General features: G+C 24.6%; 6 protein-coding genes across 6 annotated transcripts; 3 read left to right on the forward strand and 3 right to left on the reverse strand.

The window, feature by feature from the left end:
• Positions 1–585: 585 nt before the first annotated feature.
• On the forward strand, positions 586–6,628 carry nup210 (nucleoporin 210; the record flags this gene model as incomplete). The annotated part of the gene is made up of 4 exons (XM_631576.1): positions 586–1,012; positions 1,136–1,606; positions 1,700–2,163; positions 2,240–6,628. 4 exons carry the CDS (start codon positions 586–588, stop codon positions 6,626–6,628), a joined length of 5,751 nt encoding a protein of 1,916 aa, XP_636668.1.
• Positions 6,629–6,727: 99 nt separating this feature from the next.
• DDB_G0288553 (hypothetical protein) lies at positions 6,728–6,847 on the forward strand (the record flags this gene model as incomplete). Its single annotated transcript, XM_631577.1, has 1 exon — positions 6,728–6,847. The coding sequence occupies one exon, from the start codon at positions 6,728–6,730 to the stop codon at positions 6,845–6,847; it is 120 nt and encodes a 39-aa protein (XP_636669.1).
• Positions 6,848–7,024: 177 nt separating this feature from the next.
• Positions 7,025–8,159, reverse strand: DDB_G0288547 (hypothetical protein; the record flags this gene model as incomplete). Its single annotated transcript, XM_631578.1, has 2 exons — positions 7,025–7,256; positions 7,354–8,159. 2 exons carry the CDS (start codon positions 8,157–8,159, stop codon positions 7,025–7,027), a joined length of 1,038 nt encoding a protein of 345 aa, XP_636670.1.
• A 384-nt stretch (positions 8,160–8,543) lies between these two features.
• DDB_G0288549 (DUF602 family protein) lies at positions 8,544–9,365 on the reverse strand (the record flags this gene model as incomplete). Its single annotated transcript, XM_631579.1, has 1 exon — positions 8,544–9,365. One exon carries the CDS (start codon positions 9,363–9,365, stop codon positions 8,544–8,546), a length of 822 nt encoding a protein of 273 aa, XP_636671.1.
• A 665-nt stretch (positions 9,366–10,030) lies between these two features.
• On the forward strand, positions 10,031–12,171 carry DDB_G0288551 (Pumilio RNA-binding region-containing protein; the record flags this gene model as incomplete). The annotated part of the gene is made up of 2 exons (XM_631580.1): positions 10,031–10,971; positions 11,073–12,171. 2 exons carry the CDS (start codon positions 10,031–10,033, stop codon positions 12,169–12,171), a joined length of 2,040 nt encoding a protein of 679 aa, XP_636672.1.
• A 107-nt stretch (positions 12,172–12,278) lies between these two features.
• Positions 12,279–14,460, reverse strand: DDB_G0288555 (hypothetical protein; the record flags this gene model as incomplete). Its single annotated transcript, XM_631581.1, has 1 exon — positions 12,279–14,460. A coding segment is annotated over one exon (2,182 nt), but the record flags the coding sequence as incomplete, so codon positions are not given.

Raw genomic sequence — 14,460 nt, forward strand, 5'->3', positions numbered from 1 at the left:
TTTTTTTTTTTGTTTTTTTTGACAAATTATAAATACAAAATTTTTGATTAAAAAAAAAATTAAAGATAAACCAATTCAACCAAATCAATTTTTTATATAAAAATCAATTTACAAAATCAAATTCTAAAAATATATAAATTTTTTATTAAATTAAAAAAAAAACAAGAATGATTGAATTAAAATTGATATATTTTATCCCGATAAACTCAATTTCCTGAATTAATAATTTACCAATTCCTTGTTTTTGTTATTTTGGGTAATATTCCAATTAGTAAAAATATTTTTATTTAAAGTTGTGATTCTATAATTATCAAATTCAAATAAAATTCTTTTTTATATATTTTTTTTTTTTTTATTTTTTTTTTTTTTTTATTTTTTTTTTTTTTTTTTTGAAAATTTTTTGTCAATTGAAGTCGCAAATTATTTTTTTTCGATTTTTTTTCATTTTTTTTTTAAATGATTTAATAATCAAATAATTTATTTGTTTATATTTTATATTTATAAATTTTATATTTATGTGTAAAACTTGTATATTATTATTATTAAAGAAATTAAAGATATAAAATAAATAAAAATAAAAAGAAAATGATAATAATAAATAAAAATAATGATAAGAAATCATTGTTTTTATTATTGGTATCATTGATTTTTGTATTATTTGTATCAAATGTCATAGCAGATACAGATTATGCAATATCACCTGTATCACTTTTATTACCATATAGTACATCAAAATATAGAAAACCATATAAATTAGAAGCAAATAAAGGTTGTTTCGAATGGATCAATACAAATCCAGATTTGGTCGAAATCACACCACTCTATGAATCAGCAGCATCATGTTCACCATCTTCAAATGATAAACAGCAAAATATTGGAGCACCAGATTTATCACTTTGGGACAATTCACTCAATCAACCAAATAAAAAATGTTCAAAAGCTGTTTTAGTATCTGTTAGATCAGGTACTGTTTCCGAAAGAAATTCAGCTTTCATTTATGCAGAAGAACAAGGTATGTTTTTTTTTTTTTTTTAATTATTATTTCATTATTTTAACTATGCACAAAAATACTTACACTCCTCAATATTATTTCTTTTTTTATTTTTTATTTTTTATTTTTTTTATTTTAAAAAAGTTACTGGTAAAAAATTACAATGTGAAGTATTTGTTGATAGAATTTCATCAATTGTTATTGAAACAACAACTAAAACAATGTATAAGGATGATTTAGAAGAATTACATGTTAGAGCATATGATTCAGTTGGTAATGTATTCTCATCAATCATTGGTTTAGAGTTTGAATGGTCAATTACCTCTGGTAATATCATTCAAATTGTACCATTTAGAGGATTCCCATTGGATGATGTCGCATTAAAAATGGAACAAGAATCATTGCAAACCTCATTTGTATTAGTTCAAGGTGTTGATACTGGTCGTACTGAAATCAATACAAAATTAACTGAACCAACCTATAAAGATATTCAACATTCAACAACAATTTCAATTCTTGAACCACTTCAATTAAATCCATCTTATCTTTTATACGTTATTCCAGGTACTCAAATTCAATATCAATTATTAACAAAGAAAAGAAATATTTTAGAAAGTAAGTTTAAAAAAAATATTATTAAATTTTATTAATATTTTTATTAATTATTATTATTATTATCATCATCATCATCATCATTATTATTAAAAGATATACCATTACCAAATCCAAATTATATTTGGTCATCAAGTAATTCAAAAGTTGGTAAAGTTGATAATTCAGGTAATTTTATGGCATTGGATTTAGGTAGAACAGATTTAAAGGTACAACATAAGAATATGAGTGATAATAAGGTACAAGCATTTGTAAATGTTGTTCATCCATCTTATTTAGCAATAAAGATTGAGCCATTAAAATCTGGATTAGGTCCAGTTTCAAATTGGAATTTAATTGAAAATAGAGATTATATCCTCGTCGTTGAACTTTATGATGCATCTGGTCATAAAATTCATAGTTCAGAGATTACATTTGATTTAAATATTCCAACTGAATATTTTGAACGTTTACCATCTTCTCAAATTCCACCAAATACTCCAAAAAGATCTGATACTTTTTATTTAAAAGCTATTAAACAAGGTTTAGTTGCATTAAAAGCATCTTTGGTTAAAGTTTATGTAAGTTGTATATTTTATTTTATATTAAATATTATTATGTAAATTAATTTTTTTTTTTTTATTTTTTTTATTTAAGGATTTAAATTTAAAGAAATATACACAATTATTAAATCCAATTAGTGTTGAACAAGAAGTTACAATTCATTCTCAAATTCAATTAAGTCCACCAATTGTTTATTTACCATATTTACCAAATCATAGACAATATTCAATGATTAGACCAATAGGTGGATCAGGTGAATATAATTGGTATACAAATAACTCTGCAATTGTTACAGTTGACCCAACCGGTGCAATTACAAGTCAAACCAGTAGTGGTCAAACAGAGGTAATCGTTGTAGATAAAAAGAATCCACATAATAGAGATAAAGTATTGGTTATTGTTTTACAACCTGATGAAATCATTATCACTCCATCACAAGTTGAAGTTCAAGTTGGTCAAACCTTAAAATTATCAACTCAATTATTATCAAAACAATTATCAAAAGGTGTTCATTTCGATAGTTGTAATTTAGATGATTTAGAATGGAGAGTTGATGATTCAAATGCCAACAATGATAATAATGGTGGTGGTGGTAGCAATCAAGAGAGATCATTCTCATTATTACCATTACAAAAAACAAATACACCAAAGAAAGAACAACCAGATCTTTGTTCAACTCGTGAATTTTTAGCTATAAAAGAAGGTTCAAACGTTATTTCAGTATCATATATGGGTATGAGAGCAAAAATTTTAATCTTTGCTTATCCACCATTAAAGAGTGATCAAAGTGAAATCTTGTTAACATTGGGTTCAACATTAAATGTTTTCTTTAGTGGTGGTCCAGAACCATGGCATTTGGAAAGAAAGAGTCATTTCCAATCAATTGTTTCAAATTTAACCAATGAACAAAATGTACTTTCAATCGTACCAGGTAATGGTAATTCATTCCGTGTCACTTGTCTTACTCATACAAATCCTTCAAAACCAATTGGTATCGAATTAACCATTGGTAATAAAGTAACCACTACCAATCCATATCCAGCTAGTCCATCAATTACAATTCCATACTCTTGTCGTCCCCCAGCTTCAATTCAATTACAAGTTGCCAATTTACCAAAAGATCATCAAATTCAAGATTCTTCACATCATCAACAAATACAACAACAAGAACAACAACAACAACAACAACAACAGCAATCAACTTGTCAAGATACAATTTTCTCAATTAAAAAACAAAAACAAGGTGAAATTGGTACTTATAAAATTCGTAATGATCGTGATATTCCATTTATCGCACAAGTTTTCGATGATAATGGTAAACCATTCACAAACTATAGTTCATTGGTTTTCGATTGGAAATCATCAGATCAAACTCAAGCTAAATGGTTAAGAGATTATAATCAAAATGATCATCTTTCAACTTTATCATTAAGTAAAGAACAAGGTAAAGTTATAATTACAGTTTCAATTCTTGGTTATGATCAAGAGTTATTAAGACAAAACAAAATTCGTTCTTCAGATTTGGATACAAGTAAATTGGTTTCATCATTAGAACTTCATTTATTATCAAGTGTTGTTTTATTCCCAGACTATTATACAATGTATTTAAATGATAAAAATCATTTAAAGATTGAAGCAATTGGTGGTAGTAAAAACTTTGCTTTTACCTCAAATAATAGTAAGATTGCATCACTTTCTTATCAACCAAATTCTGATTTCGTTACTGTAATTCCAAATCAACAAGGTTATCTTAAAGTTGAAGTTAGAGATATTTGTTTAGGTAGTGATAATAATAAAGATCAACAACAACAATATCAACAAAAACAACAAAAACATCAACAACAACAACAATCAAATACATCACCAAGTATTGTTCAAATTAGTGAAGTACATTCAATTGAATTGGATGTTCAAGATATGGTTCAAGTTGGTGATTCAATTAATTTAATTGTTAAAGGTTTTTCACAAAATGGTCAACAATTCGATAGTACTCAATATCAATATATGAATATCATTCCACATATTGATAATCCAAATGTTTTATCAATGACTCAATCATCTGATAGCCAAGTTTTCACATTAAAAGGTTTAGATCAAGGTTTAGTCACTTTATCAGTAACCATTCAAAATCCAAAGACTTCATTCAGTGCCACATCAAAAACCATTCAAATTCAAGTATTCCCACCATTCCGTGTTTCACCAAGTGTTTTACATTTAGTACCAGGTGGTCATTTCCAAATCCATTGGACTGGTGGAGCACCAATTCGTCAAGATGTATCATTTGTCTCATCAGATCCTTCAATTGTAAACTTGAGTGGTCGTGAAGATTTAGTTGGTGAATTGGTTGCATTAAAAGTTGGTGAGGCTACAATCAAAGCCATCGCTCAAATCGTCGATCCAATCACTGGTAAAAAAACTATAATTGGAGAAGATAAATTAATGGTTTACGTTAAGAATATGACTGGTATTAGAATTCATAGTAGTATTAATAAGATCCTCGTTGGTAATGAAGCCAAATTACGTGTTGTTGGTGCAAATGGTGAAACTCCATTCACATATGGTACCGTTGATTTATTCTTCAAATGGGAATGTTTAGATAGTAACATTGCAACCTTATTACCAATTTATGAACGTGCCAATACAACCGTTGAAGCCGAAGGTTCATTCAGTGTTCGTGTAATGGGTAAGAATGCAGGTTCAACCTCTATTACAGTTTGGGCCTATAGTGGTGGTGATAAAACTAAACATTTATTCCAAGCTGCTTCACTTCAAATTAATGTAATTCCTGATATTCCAATTCAAACTACATCACTTCTTTTACCATTGAATACACCATCATCATTTATTGTCAATAATCATTTAGACAAGACTGGTATCGAATTCTACCCATTAATGGATGGTCATGGTAGTTCATCATGTAAGGATGTAATTGACATTGGTGATAATAAGATTGTAAGTTTGGATAAGATTGGTACTTGTTATGTTAGTGCCGTTAGAGATGGTCGTATGGATACAAGTAAACTCTTTAAGATCAATTCAAAACCATTCTCACATTTAGAATTACTTCCAATCAATCCAACTTCAACAGTTATTCCAATTGGTGGATCAATGTCATTTGCAATCTATTTACGTGATGATATTGGTGAGGTATTCACAGAGTATGGTTCAAGTGCTATCTTTAGTAGTGAAGTTAGTAACACTGGTATCATCTCTTCCTCAATCGATGCAAATGTTGTAACCATTAAAGGTATTCGTGCAGGTTTAGTTACTCTTCATGTCTACCTTAAAGATATGCCACATTTGGATGATTATATCAAGATTTTCGTTGGCCGTTTAGTTGAACCACATCAACCAATTCTTCATGTCGGCTCAATGATTACCTTTTCAATTGCCAAAGATCAATTGGAACAAAGAGGTTTCTCCTTACCAAGTTCCGATGAAAAGGTTTGGTCATCCGGTGACCCATCTATTTTACAAGTTGACCCAATCACTGGTAAAGCAACCGCTATCGCTGCTGGTACAACCACCATTAATTACATTAGAAATCCATCATCTCAAACTCAAGTTGTCATATCTAAAATTGGAAGAATTAAGGTTGACTTTTCCGATCAAATCATTAATAACTCAAAGAAGAGATATGAATACAATTTGAAATTCTTTACTGCTGGCTCTGACATTGAATTATCTCAAGATTCAACCATTGATCAAAATATTAAAGGTATTTGTACAATTAAAGAATCTACATTTGCAACTGCATTCTTTGAAAAGGTTAAGGGAAAAGAACAATATCGTTGTGTTGTTCAGCCATCTGGTGTCGCTACCTCTTCAATTGATAAAGTTACTTTGTATGTTGAAGTTTCAAACGCTCATAAAACTTATCAATATGATACAACCATTAATCTTCCATTCGAATCAACCTTTTCAATTATCAACGTTAGAGATAATAAGATTCAACTTTCACCACGTCAATCCACTTTTATCTTGAATATTCAATCATCAAGTCCAATCTTTGTTGAATCATCAGATAATTCATTATTATCAGTACAACAAATTAGTTCAAGTGGTGGTGATGATCAATTAAATAATTTATATAAATATGCAATTCAACCAATGAGTGTTTCAACTAGTTTCCAAAATGTTCCATTGTTAATTAGTAGTGCTGATGGTAAGAGTAAAACAACTGTCACTGTCTCCTATTCAAAGAGTGGTTCAACTACTAGTGATCAAAATACAAGCTATGTTGAATCTTCAACCATTAATTCTCATCCATTCTTATTCTCTTTCATCATTATCGTTGGCACTCTTTTAATTGGTTTATATGCTTCAAAGAAACATAATGATAAACCAAGAGTTTACATTAATCCAAATTCAAATCTTCAAACAAGTTCAATCTCTTCTCCATATAGAACTCCACCACCACATTCATTCACTTCACCAAATAGATCCACTTATGGTTCTTCAAGTATATATTTAAATAATTAAAAAAGAAATTAAATAATAATAATGAAATTAAATAATAATAATAATTAAATAATAATAATAATTAAATAATAATAATATAATAAAAATAAATAATAAATAATGAATAATAATAATAATAATAATAATAATAATAATAATAATAATAATAATAATAATAATAATAATAATAATAATAATAATAATAATAATAACAATACAAATAACAATACAAATAACTAATATTTATATAAAGAAAAAAAAAAAGAAAAAAAAAAAAAGAAAAAAAGAAAACTTCAAAAAAAAAATAAAAAATTAAATAATTAAAAAAAAAAATTATCTCTTTTATTTATTTGAATTACATGTATTTGTTTTTTTTTTTTTTTTTTTAAAAAAAAAATTTTATATCAAAAAATGATATTATTGATATGATTCATAGTTTTTATTATTATTATTAACTAATGAACCAAAGTATAAGGTAATTGTTTTTAATTTTTCGTTAATGTAATTCTCTTCAATTTCACATAATTCACTACCCCCATTTTCTTTGGAAATTAATGCAAGTTTTGCGATATCAACTTTACTTGTATTCTTTGGTAAAAAATAAACAACATTCGGTGTAACCTTAATTGCATTTTTAAATATTTCAAAACTAATAATAAAAAAACAGAAATGAATATTAGTTAATTCCATGAATATTGTTTAGATTTAAATGATAGAGATATGTGTGATAATAAAAGATAATTTACCCATTTGGAGTCATTGAATCTAAATGAAAAATTGAAGAGTCTGTATAATTTGGACCACCCCAAGGTGGTGATAAAAAGATAACATCAGCTTTAAGGTTTGATAAATTCATTGCATCAGAATTTACAAATTCTATATTGGTATTTTCACTACTATGTCCATACACCCAACTATTATGTTTTGCCATTAATAATTTCATTGGATCCAAATCCACCGATACCACAACATTACATGTGAAACTAAATTGTATTGTATTACCACCAGCACCACAAAATAAATCAACCAATGTATTACAACTACATCTTTCCGCAATATGTTGGGCTATTAATTCTGGTGTCACTGAAAACCATGATTCTTGATCCAATACAATACCTTCATCAAATTTTGAAAATAATCTATATCTTTGTGAATAATATTTACTCATAATGTCATTATTATTATTTTTAATTAATGTATCAAATTTATTTTCATTTTCATTTTCTTTTTGTTTTTCTTTTTCATTTTCTTTTTGTTTTCCATTTACATTTTCAACATCCTTAGTTTCACTTTCACTTTCATTTTCATTTTCTTCTTCTTCCTCATCTAGATTTTCACTTTCATTTTCACTTTCATTTTCACTTTCATTTTCACTTTCATTTTCATTATTTTCTCTACTCTTATTTGCTCTTTGTTTAATTTTTTCAAATCTTTTCTTTGTTATCTCTAATTTTTTTAATTGTCTCCTAATTCTTTTCTTCTTTACTTTATTAAAGCTTTGAAATTCTGGGCTATTAATCTTTGATTTTGTATTTTCTATTCTTTTATCCATGACTATCAAAAAAAGTTATATGAAAATGAAATTATAAAAAAAAAAATGAAAACAAAAAAAAAAAACAAAGGTGGTTATGCGGGTTTGTCGCCTCTTTTTTTTACTTTTATTTTTTTATTTTAAAAATGAAAATAAAAATAAAAAAATAAATGAATAAATAAATAAAAAAACAAATAAATAAATAAATAAATAAATCTAATTACAATTAAAATTAAAATACAACAACCAAAAGTGAATTTACATTTTTTGTAAATCATATTTTAGTGCTTTTTTTTTTTATCTTTATTTATCTTTATGATAAGGTTATTCATTTCCTATTTAGTTAATAGTATTATCGGTCACAGAGTGCTAAATAAATAAAATTCTACACCTATTTTTATTTCATTATTTATTTGGAGTCTTTGTTGTATCATTATTGCTATTTGATTTAAAAATACTTGAAAATGCTTCAGATTTCATTTTCTTTGAAATTTCTTCATTTGTTTGTGCCAAAGTATTAGAAGTAAAGCTAGATTCTGATGCTAAATTTGATTCTAATGATCTTTTTTTATTATCAGGTTTTTTATCAGATTTTTTACTTGATTTCTTTTTACTATTTGCTAATTTCTCTTGTAATGTAACTTTCATTTGTTCAAATTCTTCACCTGATGGATTTATTGTTATTAAATCATTTGTAATATATTCTTTTGAACATAAAAAACATGATAAATTATCTTTTGATGAATCTATTTCTTTTTTATTATTATTATTATTATTGTTATTATTATTACTATCATCATTTTTTAATTCTTTAAAAGCCTTTTCAGAGAATACATGACCACATGTCTTTAAAAATTTGAATTTATAATTTGAACTTCCAACTTCAATCTTTGTTATTGGACATAACCAAGGTGAGACAGTTGAATCTTTTTCATGAGCAGGATTTGGTGAAAAGTTGACAGTATAAATTGAACGTAATGATCTAATATGTGAAAAGTTTTTTGATGTTTCTAATGAACCATTTAATAATGCCTCTATTATATTATCTTTATTGAATAAATTTCCCAAGTCATCTAATACAATTGGTTCACTTAATGTATCTTGAGCTAATGCACATAAAAACCATTTTCCAAAATCAACTTGATCTTTATCAAATACTTTTACTTCTTTTTTCTTTGTTTTAACTAATTCACATCTTGTTGGAATTGTACCACCATCTAATCCCATTTTTCTAAAATACAATACTTTATGTCAAATAAAAAAAAATTAAAAAAAAAATTAAAAAAATAAAAAAAATAAAAAAAAATTTTAAAAAATAAAAAAAAAAAATAAAAATTAAAAAAAAAAAAAATTAAAATAAACTTAATTTTCCCATTTTTGTGAAACTAAAAGTACTCTTATTTTTAACATTTTTAATCTTGGCAAACTTTCTAGAAAGTTTTATTATAATAGAATTTAATTTTTATTTCTTTTTATCTTTTTATTTTTTTATTATTTTTTTTTTTTTAAACCAAAAAAAAAATTTTTTTTCTAAACAATTTTTTTTTTTTTTTTTTTTTTTTTTTTGGTTGAAACAAATAATTTTATATTAACAATGGCTATATAAAATAATATTGTCATTAACAATCATTTTTTTAAATTATTTGGTTCTTTTTTTTTGGAGGAGAAATAATAAAAAAAGTGAAAACTAAAAATAAAAATAAATAAAAATTAATCGTTTTTTTTTTTTTTTTTTGAATTTTTTTATTTTTTTTTTTATTTTTTTTATTTTTTTTTTTCTTCGTTCGTTAATTCGTAAATTTTTTTTTTTTTTTTTTTTTTCATTTTTTTCTTATTTATCATTTTTTTTTGTTAATATTATAATAAATTTTTGATCAATCTAAAAAAATAAAATGGCACCAGCAAAAGCAGCAAAAGCAGCAACTAAATCAAAAAGCACACAAAATAAAGTTGTAAAGAAATCAATTGGAGATTCAAAGAAACCAGTTTCAACCAATAAAGGTGTTGGTAAAGATAATATAAAAGTTAAAGAATTTAAATCCGATAAAAAACCATTAAATAATAAATATAACGACAAAAAAAACACAACCACCACCACAACAACAGATAAAGAAAATGAATCAAATAAATCAAATGAACCAAAAAAGAAATTAACAAAAAAAGAGAAAAGAGAAGAGAAATTTGAAAAGAAATCAAAATTTGATAAGAATCATTCATTAGTTAGAGATTTAAAGATATTATGGGTTAAAATTAAAGAGATTAAATTATCAAGTGAAGAAAGAGCAACTTTGATTGAACAATTAACTCAAAAACTTAAAGGAAACGTATTGAATGTCATTGTCAAACATGACGCATCACGTGTAGTCCAAACCCTATTAAAGTATGGCAATGAAGCACAAAGAGAGATTGTATTCAAAGAATTAAAAGATCAAGAACTTACAATTTCAAAGACACAATATGGTAGATTTTTAATTTTAAAACTCTTAAAATACGGTACTGAAGAACAAAGAAACACAATCATTAAACAATTCTATGGTAAATTCGTCTCAATGATCTCTCATAAAGAATCATCCTCAGTTGTAGAATATATCTTTTCAGAGATTGCTTCAAAATTACAAAAAACTCATATCATTGAAGAATTCTATGGTCCAGAATATCGTTTATTCAAAACTGAACAACCAAGAACTTTAGATTCAATAGTTGAATCTTCACCACAAAAAAAAGAACCAATCATTACTTATCTTTCATCACAATTAACTAAAATTTTATCATCAAAAGGTGAACGTTTAGTTCAATTTACAATTATTCAAACTTTATTAATTGAATTTTTTAAGTAATTATTATTTATTATTTATTATTATTTTTTTTAGATAGACATGCAATAATTATTTACTAATTTTTTTATTTTTTATTTTTTTTATTTTTTTTAAATAGACATGCATCACCAGATAATTGTGTTGATATGTCAGAAACATTAGGTGAATTATTATTACCAATGATTCATAGTAAAGAAGGTAGTCAAGTTGCATATTATGTAATTTCATATGCAACACCAAAAACAAGAAAATCAATTGTAAAATCATTAAAAGATTTCATTCCAAAGATTGCAAGTGAAGAGTATGGTTTCTTAGCATTGGTACGTTTATTGGATGTAACAGATGATACTCAAATGATTATTAAATCAGTTTTCAATGAATTGATTCCAGTTTTACCAGAATGTTCAATCACTAAACAAGGTTCACTTTGGATACTTCATTTATTGGCACCTTATTCAGCTCAAAATTTCACTGAACAAACTTTATCACTCCTCACTAAATCAATGGTGAACAGTTGTGGTATTCAACATGAAATTAGTAAAAAAGATCGTGACCAAAGAAGAAAGGAATTGTTGAATTGGATCTCACCAAAATTAATCGAACTTTGTTCAAATCACACTCAAGACTTACTCTCAAGTCAATGGGGTACAAAGGTTTTAAATCAAACTTTAAAGAATGCCGATGGAAATAAAATCATCTTAATGAAGAGAATCTTGGATCTCCTTGAACAAGAAGAGTTCCTTGAAGAACAACATATTAACATTCAATCACTCTTACGTAATGATCATATTAAATCAACTGATCTTCCACAACAATTGATTGAAAAACATAATTGGATCGATCTTTGTACTAAAAATCAAAATATCGTTTACATCTATCGTGATCTCTTAAAATCTTTACCAAATGATCTCAAAGATAAAGAAACTATTCAATTAAAAAAATCAAAATCAAAATTAGAAGCTACCAAATTTAAAGGTATTGAAAATTTATTTAATTTAAAAGATGATTTAGAATTACAACAACAAAATGATGAAAAGAAACCAGTTGAAGATAAAAAGAAACCAGCTGCTGCTGCTACAACTGTCACCAAAAAAGTAACTGAAGAACCAACTACTACCACAACTACTATCACCACATCTAAAAAAGTTACAAAAACTACAACTACTCCAGCAGCAGTTACTTCAACAACAATTAAAAAATCAACAATTAAAAAATAAATAAATAAATATTAAAAAATAAATAAAACCATTTAAAAAAAAAACAAACAAACAAACAAACAAACAAACAAACAAATACATAATTAACTTTATATTTATTATTTTTATTACATAATTAATGATTTACATTTTGATTTATAATTTTTTGAATCAAAATTTAAAGTATCCTTAAAATAAGTTATTAAAAATCTATGATTACAATCTAATGCTAAAGTTACTAAAATTTCAATTAATGGTTGAGCAAGAGATGACAATAATGAATAAGTTGATTTTATATATTGAAATACTTTTAATTGAGAATATAGAGTTGATAAATATAATAATCTTTCAATGAATTGACTTTGATTGGAATTTATAATTAAATCTATACCTTTTGTATCACATTTACAAACGATATCATCCACAATTAATTCATGATCATTCACAGAGATACCGCCAATACTTGTATTTGGGATCACTGAAATGTTTGGTGAATTGTAAAATAGTTTACCAGTTTCGTAATAGTTGAATAGTAGTAATGATCTTTGAATACCGTGTTTAAAAATTACAAATAGTTTCTTTGGATTTCTAATTATTGATTGAACATATGATATTCTAGTTTCGACAGATTCATCTCTTTTCTTAAATACATGAGGTAGTAATTGCTTTTGGAATTTTTCTTTAAAATCATCAATATTCTCTACTAAAAAGTTTACTGCCTCAAGAGTAATACTTGAATAACCATTTTTTGTTTTTGTTTCCATTGAGTTTTGTGGTATTTTTAATTCAAATTTATCTAATCTTAATTTATATTCAATTGGATAATTTATTTTTAAATGGTTTAATAAATCAACTCTTTTAGTGAATAAAATTCTTAAAATATTATCATTAAGTAAACTATTATTAATATTTGATTTTAAATTTTCAATTAAAAAATTAAATAATTGTAATTCATTTTCTTTTTCGCCACAACAATATTTATTATAATTATTATTATTATTATTATTATCATCTGTTTGTTGATTTGGATTGATTGAATAAAATAGGTAATCTTCTTCAATTGGTTGTAATTTCATTTCGTAATTCTTTAAAAACCATTGAACTAATTGAATATCTGAATTTAAATTTAAAAGAGTTTTAAAGTAATGTTTAATTGTGAATGAACGACCACCACCACCAATACCACCACCAGAAATACTTCCATAATCTTTTAAATATTGAATTTGTCTATTTAATCTACCACTACAAAATCTAAATAAAATCGTTTCAACCTCTTTATGAATCATTTCATCTAAAATTCTTGAATAGAATCTATCTTCTTTAACTTTATTATAACCATTTTGTTCTAATGTTACACATTTATACATTAATAAATAAAATGAATAATTTTGAATATAATCTTCATCTCCAAAAAATGGTAATAACATTTTAATAATTCTTTCAACATTTTTTTCAAATATAAAATTATTATTATTATTATTATTACTACTACTATTATTACAACCTAATTTAAATTTAAATAAAATTGTTGATAATTGATCTTGAGTAAATTTATTCTTTATTTCATTAATTTCTAATAATGATAAAGTTTCAAAAGTTTCATCTTGATAACTTTCTAAAAATTTATAAAATTTAATATCTTGAACTTCTTCATAATTAATTTTATATTTTGATTCATTTTCTTGTTTTGATTTTGAATCTGAATTAATCTTTTTTAAAATTTTCAATTTTCTTAATTCCCAAATTTGATTTAAATTATTTTTATTTTTTAAATTTAAACCTAATGATGCGATTGTAATACATGAATCTATTAATGTTTCTAATGTTTCATTATAAATAAAATAATCTAATTTATAATAAAATATTGGTTGTGCTGATGGTGATGTTGATGATGGTAATAATAAATTTGGTGTTGATACTAAATTAATTGGAATTTCAAATTTTAATTGATTAACTAAAAATTTAAAAATTTTATTATTATCTAAACCACTACTACTACTAGTACTATTAATATTATTATTATTATTATCTCCACTACCAATTTCAATATTATTAATATTACTATTACTATTAATATTACAATCAATTGTTTGTTTCCAAATTTCTAATTGATTAATTTTATTTTTAATATTATTACTATTACTAAAAAAATGATTAAATAAATAATTTGAAATTTTAAATGCTTTTAATTTAATTGATTTAATTAAATATTTCTCTTTCACTTTAAATAAATTAAATGATTCAACTAAACTTGAAAATGCATAAATATTATCATATTGTAAAAATAAATTTATAATTTCTTTTAATATT

This window comes from Dictyostelium discoideum, assembly GCF_000004695.1.
Source record: "Dictyostelium discoideum AX4 chromosome 5 chromosome, whole genome shotgun sequence".
Taxonomy (NCBI): domain Eukaryota; phylum Evosea; class Eumycetozoa; order Dictyosteliales; family Dictyosteliaceae; genus Dictyostelium; species Dictyostelium discoideum.